Source organism: Myxine glutinosa, chromosome 10, assembly GCF_964187855.1.
Source record: "Myxine glutinosa chromosome 10, kmMyxGlut1.1, whole genome shotgun sequence".
Taxonomy (NCBI): domain Eukaryota; kingdom Metazoa; phylum Chordata; class Myxini; order Myxiniformes; family Myxinidae; genus Myxine; species Myxine glutinosa.
The window spans coordinates 20,651,999-20,668,054 of NC_136270.1; the positions used below are offsets into that span (position 1 = coordinate 20,651,999).

At 43.5% G+C, this 16,056-nt stretch overlaps 1 protein-coding gene across 8 annotated transcripts in view; it reads right to left on the reverse strand.

Annotated features, from left to right (window-relative positions):
• LOC137434377 (monocarboxylate transporter 7) overlaps nucleotides 1–15,718 on the reverse strand; it is a 44,239-nt gene extending 28,521 nt beyond the window's left edge. For 2 of the 8 annotated variants that reach the window (XM_078785444.1, XM_068127308.2), the window contains exons 1-3: nucleotides 15,411–15,697; nucleotides 5,731–5,928; nucleotides 3,586–3,729 (exon numbers count right to left, since the gene is read on the reverse strand). In XM_078785444.1, the coding sequence (XP_078641570.1) occupies nucleotides 3,586–3,729; nucleotides 5,731–5,928; nucleotides 15,411–15,465 (397 nt within the window). In that variant the 5' untranslated portion in view covers nucleotides 15,466–15,697. Of the gene's footprint in view, nucleotides 1–3,585; nucleotides 3,730–5,730; nucleotides 5,929–15,410 lie in introns of all 8 variants that reach the window. The other 6 variants (XM_068127309.2, XM_078785445.1, XM_078785441.1 and 3 more) reach the window with 5 other exon arrangements.
• Between the last annotated feature and the right edge of the window lie 338 nt (nucleotides 15,719–16,056).

The following is a 16,056-nucleotide window of genomic DNA, read 5'->3' on the forward strand; positions in this document are numbered from 1 at the left end:
GGAGCGGTGTACAATAATGGATTGATTAATTGTGTAATTAAAATAAATAAGTAATTGTAAAATAATTAAATTATTAATCAATCAGCTAATAGCATACCTAAACCACCACCATTTCATCTGAATCTGTAACATTTTGAAAATTAGGTACTGAATCGAAAAATTAAACAATTAATCGGTTAATTGAATAATCAATAAATCAAAAATACCCTTTATAGCCAAATAACTTGGTAACTGTCGTGTCCAAATATCAGATTCCTAGCTCAAAAGGTGCCTGAGATATTGCCCATATGAGAAATAAAATAAATAAGTCATTAATAAATCGATAATAATTAAGTAATTAATCAATTAATTGATCGATTCATAGAAAATACCATTTTGCCAAAGCACTTGTTCACTATTGTGCCCAATTTTCATTTTCCTAGCTCAAAAGATGGCTGAGATATCTCCCAGAAAAACAAACAACCAAAAAGAGCAATCAGAGATTGAATCAAATCCAGGACGTGTTTGTGTGGTGCATTTTGTGTGGTGTTTATTCGCTGCTGTGTTTGTGTGGTTTATTGACGACAGATTTATGTTCAATCCAAAATGGCTTCCGAACAACGTGACTGATGACGTCATTCATTTAATTCTCCCATGCAATTTTCATGTAGATCACGGTCAAGAAATTTCAAACTGATCGGATCAAGCGTTCTAGTCGCTTAATTATGACGTCAGATTGAAGGCATTGATGATATCATCATGAATATATGTTGTTCCCCATGAGAAGTACTTGAAAATGAGCCATGTTTCAATTTTGTCCATGGAGCGGTTTCGGAGATATAGAGGTGCAAGGTTTCTCGATTTTTATAAGATGGCGCCCGTACCACGTGCTCATATGGTGAAAATGTCAGCAATTGGGCCAACAGTTTCAGAGAAAAGCATACTCACATTCTGTGAGGACAAACAGACCCAAATGCAATATATACCTGGATGCAGCAGCTACACCTAGATGCGTACATACCCCCACCCCCAGCCAGTGAGAGCACAGACTACAACAACAAAACCACCTCCATTCCCAGAATGCACAGCGCCTCATCCACTCACTCACACAAAAAAAAAAAAACTTTGTATATACTTTGTATTTGTACGTATAGACTTTGTATATGACTTAGACAGACACACATAAGTGATTACGAAAGCCCGTTTCCCGCACCACGAGTGACGGCCTAACTAGAATAGCACAGTAGTAATAACTACCTCGGAAGAGTGCATACCTGCACCAGGTGAACACATTACGTTTTGTATATCACCAATAGGCTGGATCTGCATCCAAACCTAAACCAAAGTTAAATCAGCTTGTCCGTGTCACTAAACATCTTGTCCACCTAGTTTTGTCATAACCCGTCCACAACTTTTTGAAGTACAGTATTGTGCTGTATTGCATTTTGGTCCCATCTCCCAATGGTGAAGAACCACTTTAAATAAATAAATAAAATTCTCCTATCTGCATCCAGGTATTCCAAAAATCAAATCAATTCGTCCATGTAAGACGCCCAACCAGTCCACAAAGTATCGTCCAAATCCGTCAATAGTTTTTTGAGATACCGTGCTCACAGGTGGACAAAAAGACAGGTGAAAACATATAACGTCTGTCCACCTTCGGTGGCGGTGGTACAAACATTGTAGACGGTATTTTGGCAAAAAGTGACCAAGTTGGTCAGAAGATGCTCAATATTGCGTGCACCGACCGGTTCACCCCAGGACATGGCGGCCATGCGATTCTCATCTGATGCCAGTTGCGTGTAATCTGCCCCTGCGATGCAAAACGATCCGTAGGCCCAACGCACGGTCATAAATACCACTTCGGCTATGCGCGGAACCCGTCGCTATAAGGATATCCACCAGGAGTTTGCAGAGTCGAGCTCAACGAGGTCAAGCGTTGCGATCCAATTTGAATATGGCCTCTCGGATTGCCACGTCACCAGCACACAGCCTCTCAAATCAGAGTTAACATGTGTTGTGGAATCAAACTCAGACCTCTGGCAATAATGAGGCTTCATTGAACTATTTCTCTAGCCAATCCTACAGCACAATAATACAGTTTATTAGTTCCGTATAAAGACAACCAAAGCATGCATCTCTTTCTCGTTCCTTGCAAGCAAGCCTTCAAATACCTGTTACCTGTTAAATATACCTGTCATACCTGGTAAATCTCGATAGTCGACTGCGCAGGGATACAGTATACCACCTCTAGCGCACCGAATGGACACAGTCCATGTAAGCCCCCTCAAGGTCCTTTCAGGCGGATAGTCTCACCACTCAGCTCGAGACAACACAACACATTTCATCACAACATGCCAGATACAAAGCATCGCCAATCCGAATAGGCCCGTGAGAGGGAGGCAGGTGCAGGCAGGTGCAGTGAGACATAAAAAGAGTTCGCATGACAGATTGTCACCTTATCCTACAACAGTTACAGTGTTCCTTTTCATACCAAAATATCACAACCTGCACTCTGACCTCATTGGACCTTTCATTACCTCCACCACCAATTTTAACTCAAATGTTTTCACCTCTGTCTGTCTGTTTGTGGACAAGATATCTCGAAGAGTTGTAGACGGATTCGGACGAAATTTGGCGGAGAGGTAGCGTAGGTGACAAAGACGAAATGATTCGATTTTGGTGAAGATCCGGATCCGGCTAGTAGAATTTTTTAAGTGATTCTTCACCATTGGAAGATTGGGCCAAAAACGATACATAGCAGGATATCTCAAAAAGTTATGGACGGATTTGGACGAAACTTGGTGGATCGGTGGGTGTGTGACAAGGACGAATCGATTCGATTTTGGTTCAGGTGCGAATCCAGATCCGGCCTATCATTGGGATACAAAACAAACTGTTCAGCCTGGCGGAGGTGTGTGCTCTACCAAGTGCTGTTGTAGTTGTGGACTGAATCGTAGTTGTGAAAATTGTTAGTTGCTAATTGTTTTTAATACCATACAAGCAGAAGTACCCGGCGTTGCCGGGCGTAGGAGGGGAAGGGGAGGGGAGAGGAGGGGGAGGGAGGGGAGGGGGGGAGACAGGAGAGGAAGGGGGTTCATATATATGCTGGTGGGTGAATGTGGCGTTCCTCACTTTTCTGAGTTAAGTGTGATGCCGATCAAGAAGAAGAAGAAGCCGTAATACCAACTTCATACAATTGCGGAATTGTTTGATTTATTTGTATTCGAATGTCTGGTGATTGTTTTGTATTTATTTATGCGAATCTGTACTTGTATATAACTGTCATTAATTTTTAAAAGGCTTAGGCACTATCGAGCGATTTTTTTTTAAACTCCAAAAAAACGTTTTTTTTTTAAATAAAAAAAACGTTTTTTTTTTGTGCCTAAAACACTCCCAGGCACTCACTGACGAACCTCTGAAAGTTTGACGAAGATCCGTTCAGTCATCTCTGAGAAAAGTGGCGACACGCAGACAGATAGACAGACATCTCTCTTATATAGCAGATTCTTCACGAAGAAGATACAATATCCTTGCTGAGTTCAGTGTTTTTTTTGTGCTTGGCCATGGTGCACCCTGGGAACAAGATGCGGTGTGCAGGAGTACCGGTGAGAAGTCCCGACGTCAGGTAGAGATGGAGCAGGGATTGTGCGAAGGCAGAGAGGCTGGTACCAAGGAACACGAGGATGCCGCCGAGCATCACAATAGGCCGTGCGTCGAACCTCGTACTCAACATGGCCGACAGAGGACCTGCAGATAGATGCCATTTGCATGGAGACGGGCAAGTAACAAACGTCAAAGCAATAATACAAGTTCCCTTACAAGGAACTTCAAGGCTGGAGGTGGCCATGAGGCCCATTAGGCTCTACAATCTACATGTAGGCCATGGTTTGTCCATGCTGTAGCATTTCTAAATTCAAAATGGATGGCTCAAACTGCCAACCTTCAATGGAAGCTCTAACCAAACGGTTTTCAATTTTCGTCTTAATGAGAACAAACACATCGGTGTCACGCATGGTGTATCGGAGTGGCGACACGTCTGGGATTGTGCCCCCGAGCCAATGAAACTGCCCAATGTTGAAAGATGTTCTCCATCAAAGTGTTCCTTAAGTTCGGCGAAGAGATGAAACTCTGCCGGAGCCAAGTCCGGATCTAGTATGGCAGTATTCCATTGACCGTGTCTCATTCTCAGGATCATAATGGTCCACCCAACTCTGATCTCCAGTCAGTCGTCCCAACTCTCAATTTCCAGCGCTTCACACTTCGTATCACTGATGACGTCATGCGACGCTACGTCATCTTCACAAACGAAGCACTGAGACGTCTTGTGTCAAAATCACGAAAATATGCACCTAGAGGTGGGAAGAACTCATGTGCGGACTGCGCTTTGTTTCATTTAAATATGGTTACCTGCTTTGGAGAAAAAGAATAGGAGGCTTTACTTTTCAACATGCCCTTGTGGTAAGTAAAAAGGGGGTTGGGAGTACTCCTCCTCCTCCTCCTCCTCCTCCTCCTCTTCTATCTCCTTTAATAATGTGTTCCAGGATGCAGCAATCCTCCTCCTCCTCCTCCTCTTCCTCTATCTCCTTTAATAATGTGTTCCAGGATGCAGCAATCCTCCTCCTCCTCCTCCTCCTCCTCCATCTCTTTTAATAATGTGTTCCAGTATGCAGCAATCCTCCTCCTCCTCCTCCTCCTCCTCCTCCTCCTCTATCTCCTTTAATAATGTGTTCCAGGATGCAGCAATCCTCCTCCACCTCCTCCTCTTCCTCTATCTCCTTTAATAATGTGTTCCAGGATGCAGCAATCCTCCTCCTCCTCCTCCTCTTCCTCTATCTCCTTTAATAATGTGTTCCAGGATGCAGCAATCCTCCTCCTCCTCCTCCTCCTCCATCTCTTTTAATAATGTGTTCCAGGATGCAGCAATCCTCCTCCTCCTCCTCCTCCTCCTCCTCTATCTCCTTTAATAATGTGTTCCAGGAAGCAGCAATCCTCCTCCTCCTCCTCTTCTATCTCCTTTAATAATGTGTTCCAGGATGCAGCAATCCTCCTCCACCTCCTCCTCTATCTCCTTTAATAATGTGTTCCAGGATGCAGCAATCCTCCACCTCCTCCTCCTCTTCCTCTATCTCCTTTAATAATGTGTTCCAGGATGCAGCAATCCTCCTCCTCCTCCTCCTCCTCCTCTATCTCCTTTAATAATGTGTTCCAGGATGCAGCAATCCTCCTCCTCCTCCTCCTCCTCCTCCATCATCTCCTTTAATAATGTGTTCCAGGATGCAGCAATCCTCCTCCTCCTCCTCCATCTCCTTTAATAATGTGTTCCAGGATGCAGCAATCCTCCTCCTCCTCCTCCTCCTTCTCCTCCTCCTCCTCCATCTCCTTTAATAATGTGTTCCAGGATGCAGCAATCCTCCTCCTCCTCCTCCTCCTCCTTCTCCTCCTTCTCCTCCTCCTCCTCCATCTCCTTTAATAATGTGTTCCAGGATGCAGCAATCCTCCTCCTCCTCCTCCTCCTCCTTCTCCTCCTCCTCCTCCATCTCCTTTAATAATGTGTTCCAGGATGCAGCAATCCTCCTCCTCCTCCTCCTCCTCCTCCTCCTCCAACTCCTTTAATAATGTGTTCCAGGATGCAGCAATCCTCCTCCTCCTCCTCCTCCTCCTCCTCCTCCTCCAACTCCTTTAATAATGTGTTCCAGGATGCAGCAATCTTGGTTATACAAACACTTCGTCATATCAGCTCGTACTCACCGAGGAAGGTCATAGTGAACGCGGCGATGGATGGCACCCAAGCAAGTGCGTCGGATGAGCAATCAAATTGGAGCAGCAGTTCGGGGAAGAGAACACCCTGGGACTTGAGGACGCCAAACGTGAGGGCTTCGATAATGAAAAATGACAACGCGATGAGGTAGCCCCATCTCCATTCTTCTTCGTCATCCTGTCGCATATCTTGCTTGGAAACAAACAGTCGGTGTTAGCAGACTGAAATAAAGTGCATTGTTAGAGCATCATCAATATTGTAATTTAGAATGCACAAACTTTAGGTGGCATTGTTTAACACGAACGACCACGCGACAAAATCCGGCAACAGGCCGATTGGGAAACACACATTTAATGCGCTGTTAAATAATTTGCATAACGTAACGCTTGATGACCGTGCATTCTGACACGCTTGATTAAACCTTACTATTATTTGACATATGATTAGATTTTTTGTGGTCCTGGAGTGACATCATTTTGCCTTTCATGCTATCTGTAATAATAAAAGGCAGTGTCCGTCCGTCCATCCATCTGTCTCCTTCATAAATCCAAAACCATGAAACCTCGTGGCCCCAAACTTTACATGCATACACCTGGACCTCCAACAGATTGCAATGATGAAAACTGGTTGTTTGGGTGTGTTATAACACCCTTTTTGAAGATGATTAACGAGGTGCTCATAAGAGAAAACCCGAAAAGCCTTACCAATATGGCGATCCGCCATCTTGGGCAGCCCACTGGACCTCGCTGGGTTATTAAGCCGCCATTATGTTTCAGCCTATTCAAACGTGCCTTGCCTTGGAAATACGATCGATTATATCATTACATAATTGAAGCATATTTTCAAAATCTCGATTTGGATATAAGGATTGGATCCTGCAGACTAAATAAATGTCCAAATCTGGAGTAATCTGACAAAATTTACCATTTCTAGCGATTTTACAAAATTTACCATTTCTAGCGATTTTATAACTAAGTGTATATATTCATTTATTTAAGCGAGGCTGTGATTCTCCTTCTGGTGTTAGTTTTTTTTTTGCCCCCCCCCCCCCCCCCGTCACACCGCGGAGCGAAAGGGGGACTATGGTTTTCCCCTCCGTCCGTGTGTCCGTCCGTGGGTGCGTCCGTGCGTGCGGGCGTGCGTGCATGCGTGCATGCGGGCGTGCGTGCGTGCGTAAACGAAGGACCGCATTCAAATTTGGTGTGTGGGTGTAACCCACGTCAAAATCCAATATGGCCGCCACCATGTATGTCTGATGCCATGTATGTCTGAACCTTGTGAGCGGAATATCTTGAAAAATAAGCGAAGTACCAACTTCTAATCTGGTGTGTGGGTGTACCTAGGCATAAGGAAGAACGCCATTGAAAATTGGGTCGCCACGTCAAATCCAAGATGGCCGCCACCATATATATGTCTGAACCTTGTGAGCGGAATATCTTGAAAAATAAGCGAAGTACCAACTTCTAATCTGGTGTGTGGGTGTATCTAGGCATAAGGAAGAACGCTATTGAAAATTGGGTCGCCACGTCAAAATACAAGATGGCCGCCTCCATGTATGTCTGAACCTTGTGAGCGAAATATCTAATCATATCATAGCATGTTTTCTGCGTCTTCCACTTTGTCAACTCACATCACTTCCCCGACGGGGGACCTAGGTCCTAGGCGTAACGCTTGTTTTTTATTACTTTATTCATACTTCCATGGGACAGGGTGTCTCGCCACTGTACCTGCGATCTGTTTTTAAAATTCCTCGGCCATTTCAACCAGAAGCAATCGGCTTGCTATCGCTTGCCAAGCCAGCCGTTCCTTATCACCCATTTGGTTGGAGTGCTTGCTGGAGTGCTTAAGCCGCTTGGTGAGGGCTCTACAAATGAAATCAGAAATACCTGTGTACTTAATTAATTAGTCACAAGGCCAGGGAAGTTAGGGTGTCTTATAAGTTATAACTCATTTTTAATATTATTAACCACCACTTGGTGAGCGATATTCACGCTGCTTTTGCAAGCCATGGCGTTACAGTAGACAGAGCTCCCTTTTTGTTTTTACGCACCCATTTTTTTATTGACTCACATTTTTGTGCGATATTCGGACCCTCCCGTCACTTAGCCCCTCCCCCTCCCTCTCTATCCTTGGCCTCTCCTTCCCTTCCTCCTCCCTCGTCCCTCCTCTCCTCCCCCGACCTTGCTTCCTCCTCTCTTCATATTCCAATCAGGAAGAGACTCATTGTTATTCGGCAACGTCGGGTACTTTTGCTAGTATGTAAATATGCTGGAGCACGGGTTGATCGAGGGTTTTCCAGAACCTGGTGCAACTGGAAGCTAGTCAAGCGGGTTTGGTTGGTCGCGGTTCGAGTAAAGGAGTGACTTGGATTCCAAACACCTCGGATGTCTTTTCCTTGCATGCTAAAGAGTAAAGTCCCTCATCGTCAATAACACTCTTCCCAAACAAAGCCAATGGAAATCTGATGCAACAAACCTGGGCAGTGTATAATCAGCCTACAGGCCTAATGTGTTAGGCCCACCAGAAAACCAAGATGGTGGCCGATATAATTTTGTCTCAGCACTGTGGTGGGTGGGGTCAAACGATAGATGTGGGTGTGGTCCGGCAGCTATCTGACCAATGGGTGCACATTTCAAAAATTGACTCCCTAACAAGAACCCCAACAACAACAACAGCAACGAGAACCTCTTGTAGACCTGTGACATAAAAACCACCTTTAGAGGCCATTTTTCCCCGCAAGCGGGGGTTGGCCTTTTTCGGGAACCATGGTTGTTGTTGTTTTTCGGTCCCCTTTTTGAAGCAATGTTTTACGGCCGGATGCCCTTCCTGACGCCATGACTTATCATGACGCCTTCCCATGCCACGATGTCCTGACTTATCCTGTGACATGCCGCAGGTAAAAAGATGAAGGCACAGCTGACTCATATAGAGCTATCCAGCAGGCAATGGTTTGTCCATTCACTGAAAGGTGCAGGAATTCAGGACATCGATGTCTTTAAAAAATAGATACGGAATGAAAACCGAGCAAAACAGATACCAATTTGTAAGGGAAGTTTCCTTTAAAATTTGTGAACCACTGTTTAGTTGAAATGTATAAGTTTAAGCTGGCAGGACAGCTTCGGTGCACGCACACTCACTTCTCAGCTGTCTGGCCTTGGTTTTTATTTCAGCCAAGGAATAAACTTATCCTGGTGTTTCACAGCAGGGTGATTCATCAATGTGTGTCATCCCGTCTGCCAGCATTAGTTGGTGGACGTTAGATCCTACGGTGTCCTTCATGAAGAGTAGGTGAGCCATTGTGCCAGCACCCTGAACAAATTGCGAATTCCTGCCCTAACTTCCTGTGTCAGAGTGCCGACCCGTCCATGATTATAACCCGAGCCAATGAAACTGCTTTGACAGAAACAATGCAGGGAGCATGGCAGAAACAATGTTCCTCAATATAATAAAGCAGGACTGTCTGTCTGTCTGTCCCAAAACTACTCCATCAGTTTTAGAGCTGGCCCCCGCCAAATTTTCTGTGGACCTTTTTGGGGTCCCTGCAGGTGTCCTAAGGTGGGTGGAAGGTTTCATAAATTTCTCAATACAATTATGATTTTGAGTTTCCACCCGAACTTAACTGCTCCCTCTCCACATGTAAACTCATTCACGGATTTGGCATGCGCAGTTTTACCATTTACCGCATGTGAAAGCATTCGCTGGTTCAGTAAAATCTCAATACAATTGACATTTTGCGTTTCCACCCGTACGAAGTCAGTCCTGAATTGACAGTCCCGTATTTGTCCTGAATTGGGTGGGAGTTTTCATGAAATTTCTCAAAACAATTTTTTTTTTTGAGACTTTGGCCGGGAACGAGACGTTCACCTGTACATAGCACGGGTACCTCGCTCGTGATGGATAAGGTTGTTCCAATGTAGCTTTAAAATTGTGAACCACTCTTACAGAATGTTGTTCCAAAGCAATGTCTAAAATGAGTGTGGAATATCTTGCTTGCAAAATAAAAATTGGCATCAACTTTTTAATTTTTTGGGATACTAAGTCGAGACTTATCCAAGATAGTTAGGGAGCCAGCTTAGTTTCATTTACACTATTGAGAATGAAAGGTTTGATGTCCTGATTATATTCAGAATGCTAGATGGAGAAATTAAATCCATTTCTTGTGTGTCACATTCCTGGCGTTTAGAGGGGGTGAACCTTCAAACGCCCAAAATATTGACCTTCAATTACACTTCTGAGAACAAGGCTGAAAATAATTTTGTGGATTCTGTTCTGAGTAGTATTGACTAAAATGTAACTCAAGAAAAGAAATTCCCTGGCATTATTACTTAAGAAGGCGGCCCCTGGGTAAGGGCCAAAAAGGACCTCAATTACGCTTTGGAGAATGAAACTGAAATTCACATAATTAGATCGCCTATTACCACTGATCACAAATTTACAACTCAAGAAAAAATATTCCCTGGCGTTTTTACTTAAAAGGGTCTGCAAGGGTCAAAAAGGGTCTCAATTACACTTTTGGGAATGGACCTGAAATTTGTTGAATTGATTGTATCAGCATCATGGATTGATAAAATGTAACTCAAGAAAAGGAATTATCTGGCGTTATTGCTTAAGAAGGCCCCTGGGTAAGGGCCAAAAAGGGTCTCAATTACACTTCGGAGAATGAAACTGAAATTCACATCATATGATCCCCTATTACCACTGATCAGAAGTGTGTAACTCAAGAAAAGATATTCACTGGCATTTTTGCTTAAGAAGGGTCCATTTAAGGCTCAAAAGGGGTCTCAATTTTGGGATTGGACCAGAAATTTGTTGAATTGATTTCATGTCCCCATTTTCCATAGTAGACTTCCACTCAGCAACCACCTATTTATAGCATCCCCTGTCTTTTCTGCAGGAAAATATCAAAGTGAGGTCCCAATATAGCAACAATGGCTACACCAGAAGATGGTATGTATCAGCTTCACCATTCATTGACTGCTTCAGATTTCTTTGTCCGTGCTTTTCTGTATGAATACCTGTGTAAAATGAAAAGCATCACTAAAAAAATGCTTACCCCCAGTATCCTAGTAAATTTTGGCTGTCTTTCCTTCCAGCACCCCCTTCTGCTCCACTATCAGAGCCTTTGAAGTGTCTTATCCACATCATTCCCACAGAAACAACAAAGTTGTTGAGGTGGCAACAAGAGAAATGGGCAGTTGTTCAGCATGCTGCAGAGGCCAGGAAGGCAGGCAAAAACTATCACTCATCCAAATATAAAGCAGTCATTGATGCTTTGCCGACTAACCCAGTAGATACTGATGGTTACCACAGTAAATGTTACAAGAACTTCACAGCTGTTGCTTCTAAACCTCATCCTAGACCCGCTGACAATGAGACTGTAGTCTTAGGAACAAAAGTGTTGCGCTCTGCAACCTCTCCCAGTCCCAGTGGTGCAAATTTGAGCAATGCCAAAAGACTGTCAAATATCAGTATTTTTCCTGATACTTCCTTGTTTTGCGACAAAAAAACAAAACTCGCCCAGATGGAACAAAGGAGTTTCCTGGTAAAATACAAACAAAGCAAGCTGAGCAAAAGATAATAGATATTGCAAATACAGTAAAGTTAGCAAATGTACTGATTGAGATAAGCGGAATTGATTTGATAGCCAAGGAAGCTCAGTGTCATCATAGTTGTCGTGCCATGTATATCCGTAAAGCGGATCGGGCAAAAGGGTACCTTGCCACAATTGCTGAGTAACCTGTTGATTCCAAGTTTCCCCTTGATTGTATCTACTCATATGTCAAAGAAAATGTGATTGACCACCAAAGACCGGAACGCCTTAGCTCAATTTATGGGCAGCACACCCCCCCCAACTTATGTAGTGAACTACAAGTGACTCCATCTCTTGGAAAAGCACAGTACTTAGGGGAACTGCTGGTAAAAAAAAGTTCCCAGATATGATCACCCTGCATTCCCCAGACTGTAAGCAACAAGGTGTAATCGTACACAGTAGTTCTATTGAATATGCATCAATTAGTGCAGTGTATGACTTTGTCATCCCCGGAGGGCCAGGTGACAAAGGTGGCCCTGTTACATAGAAAGGCACTGAAGAATGTCCAGAAGGAGCCCCTCTCCAACCCACTTTGCATAGATGCATTGAAAAAAGGAGTTGTTTTCCATTAATAGAGTAAACACTTTTGCGTTCCTGATTTACATTTTCCCCTGCTCATGGTAGCTTTACTGAACAAAATTTCAGGTTATTCTTCAAAGATGCAATTGACACCACTTTTCTGGTCCAATCTTAAAAATTGAGACCCTTTTGAGCCTTAAATGGACCATTCTTAAGCAAAAATGCCAGTGAATATCTTTTCTTGAGTTACACACTTCTGATCAGTGGTAATAGGGGATCATATGATATGAATTTCAGTTTCATTCTCCGAAGTGTAATTGAGACCCTTTTTGGCCCTTACCCAGGGGCCTTCTTCAGTAATAATGCCAGGGAATTTCTTTTCTTGAGTTACATTTTAGTCAATACTACTCAGAACAGAATCCACAAAATGATTTTCAGCCTTGTTCTCAGAAGTGTAATTGAAGGTCAATATTTTGGGGGTTTGAAGGTTCACCCCCTCCAAACGCCAGGAATGTGACACACAAGAAATGGATTTTATTTCTCCATCCAGCATTCTGAATAGAATAAGGACACCAAACCTTTTATTCTCAATAGTGTAAATGAAACTAAGCTGGCTCCCCTACTAAGAGCTATTTGTCCGTGGTTTTAGCAATTTTACTGTACGGAGTCAAAGGCTGACAGTCGGCCATCTTTGGTCGCATTACAAAACAAAATCTTCTGCATATGTATAATATCATGCATTGCGCTTCTGCGAAGTTTGAACAATATCGGTCCATGCATGGCCGAGAAATCGTTGCGGACGCATTTAAGTAACAAAATATCTGCCAGTCGGCCATCTTGGATCTGATCTCGAAAATAAATGACGTGCATATGTAAGCAATAATTCATTTTCTGTGTGCTAAGTTTGAACAAGATCGGTAAATACATTTCTGAGAAATGGTTGACGACGTGTTCAATACCGTGCTTTCTTTACAACTAAAATGGCCACCAGTCTTCCAGTCCGCCATCTTTGATCAGATCTTGAAAAATGAACGACATGCATTTGTAAGACATCATTCATTATTTGTTTGCCAAGTTTTAACAAGACCGGTAAATGCATGTCTGGGAAATGGTTGAGGACGTGTTCAATATCAGGGTTTTTTTTCAACTAAAATGGCTGCCAGTCGGCCATCTTTGATCGCATCACAAAGCAAAATGATGTGCATATCTGTACCATCATGTGTTGTCTTCTACCAAGTATGAACAAAATCGGTCAACACATTTCCGAGATATGGTTGTGGATGGACGAGACCCAATCCATAAGCCTCCGTTTTGGACGAAGTCCAACGGGAGCTAATAAAGCCATGTCCCAAGTTTCAGTTCAATATGTTAAAGGGTAAGGGGGAAAAGCTATAACTCCATGAAAAATGGATTAAACACCTCAAAACTTGAACTTGTTGTGTAATTTATCATGATGGAAGCAATGGAATCTGGTTTATGCTGCTTGGTCCGGATTCTTTCTCCTCAAGTGGGCCTGGTGGATACGCTCACGTCTCACCTCCTCGAATTTTGTGATGCTTTTGTTGACAATCCTTCTCCAAAACGAGCGATCTGTGGCCTGGTGTTCCCACTTGGCAGGGTCGATATCACAGCGTTTTAGTGTAGCGTTTAGACAATCCTTGTAGCGCTTTCTCGGTTTCCCAATGCCACATTTGCCCAGAGCCAGTTCCCCATAAAAATACCTGTTTCGGGATCCTTAAGAGGTGACCAGCCAATGCAGTTGTCGTTTTTTGATGATACTCTCCACCGATACACAGCCATATTTATTTAGCACCTCCAGAATGGAAACTCTTTCCTTCCACATTATGTGTAGGATTTTCCGCAGACATCGTTGATGTATGGCTTCTAGCTGACAAATGTGGTGACTAATACTATAGGTTGTCCAGCACTCAGCACCATACAGCAATGTACTCAGAACCACAGCTCCATAGACTGATATTTTAATAATCATTTTATGTTATTTATTTTAATAAATTTATCATAACTAGATGGTATTCATAGAATACTTACCCTGCGCAGTCAATTTGGTGCGAGCCAAATCTTCTGTTTATGAACGTTTTTTTGGGGTTTCTTTGATCCAATATGGCTGCCAGACCACGTGAACGATGACATCATGAATTTATATTCTCTAATATAATTGTTGTGTAGATCACGCTCAATACATTTCAAACTCATCAGACTAAGCATTGTCCCTGTCGAATTATGACGTCATAATTAAGGCACCAATGACGTCATCGCCAACATCACTTATTCCCCATGCGGAGTTCTTTACAATGAGCCACGTTTAAATTTTTTCCATTGAGGAGTTTGGGAGATATAGAGGTGTAACGTTTTCGGTTTTTACAAGATGGTGCCTGTATCACGTGACCTATGAAGTCGTAATTATCCTTACATTATTCTACAAGTGAAGGCGCTCCTGGTGAAAATTTTGTGTTCATCGGACTAACAGTTGCAGAGAAAAAAAAACTAGAACGGCACTCAGTAGAGAGCATACCTCCACCAGGTTGGCCAGATCACTCAATGGTGAAGAATCACTTTAAAAGTCTACTATCTGGATCCATATTCAGATCTTCACCAAAATTGAATCGATTCTTCCTCGTCACACACCCAACCGGTCCACCAAGTTTCGTCCAAATCCATCCATAACTTTTTGAGAGATCCTGCAATATATCATTTTTGGTCCTATCTCCCAATGGTGAACAATCACTGAAAAAATTAAATAATTCTCATATGCGAATTCATATTCAGATCTTCACTAAAATCTAATCGAATCGTCCTTGTCAGACACCCAACCGGTCCACCAAGTTTCGTCCAAATCCGTCCATAACTTTTTGAGATATCCTGCTGTGTATCGTTTTTGGCCCTATCTCACAATGGTGAAGAATCACTTTAAAATTCTCGTATCCGAATCCGGATCTTCACCAAAATCAAATCAATTCGTCCTTGTGACATACGCTACATCTCTGCCAAATTTTGTCCGAATCCGTCCACAACTTTCTGAGATATTTTGTTCACAAACGGACAGGGGTGAAAACATAACCTCCATCCACCTTTGGTGGCGATCATACTGATCAGATCAAGCGTTGTACTTGTCGAATTATGACGTCATAATAAAGGCACCGATGACATCATCATTTACAGAACTTATTCCCCATGCGGAGTTCTTCACAATGAGCCTCGTTTAAATGTTTTCCATTGAGCTGTTTCGGAGATATAGAGGTGTAATGTAACGTTTTTCCAACATCGCGTCCGTACCACGTGACTTATGACCTATGACGTCATAATTAGGAATAAAAGAATTCTACAAGAATAAAAAAGCTCCTATGGACCAACGGTTGCCGAGAAAATGAATTTTAAAAATGCAGACACGTACGTACCCGAATGTCTAACCTTGTTTCACTTCGCGAGTGCAGGGTAATAAATCCGTGTACCAGGTTTCAGTTCAATATGTTAAAGGGTAAGGGGGGAAAAGGTGCAGAAAAGCACAGGTGGGACGGACAGACAGACGGACAGAGAGCAAACCTGCAGTCCCCTCCGGCTCCAGGTTGGGGACAAATCGTAATAACGACAATGGCATCTCTGGCGCTGCTTGTGAGCTGCTTGCGGATGAAACAAGCTGCACACATACGAGATGCTGGCAGTACAGGTGTCACCAGGTAACTGGCGCGGGAACACAACCGGGTTCGTGCTCCATAGTAAACGGTTCTCTCTCGTTATCTTCTCTTCCACCCACCGCCCCCATTCCCAAGCTTACTTGTTGCTTCTTTGCCTTCACGCTCATGGACATCCTCTCGTTTCCTCCGCACCAAGAGGCAACCTATTTATAGAGCAACCCACGTGTCCAAGCTTCGTAGCACCTGCACGGCGTGTCAAGGTCCCTGCCAATTTCGCGCCGGCTCCTGTCCTGGCAGCTCCAGATGACTGACAGATGGCGTCACGTGACAAAGCCCCGTAAGGTAACGCCAACAGCATGAAAACGAGCCGTGGTGATTCCTTCACACCTGCACACCCCAGCCCCTGCCCATTTCACCTGCACACCCCCAGCCCCTGCCCATTTCACCTGCACACCGCAGCAGTGCCGGATTAAGCCTCGGCTGGCCCTAAGGCACATTTTTAAATTTTAGAGAATGGCCTGAACAATTTAAATTAGATCTCGGGCTCATGGAAA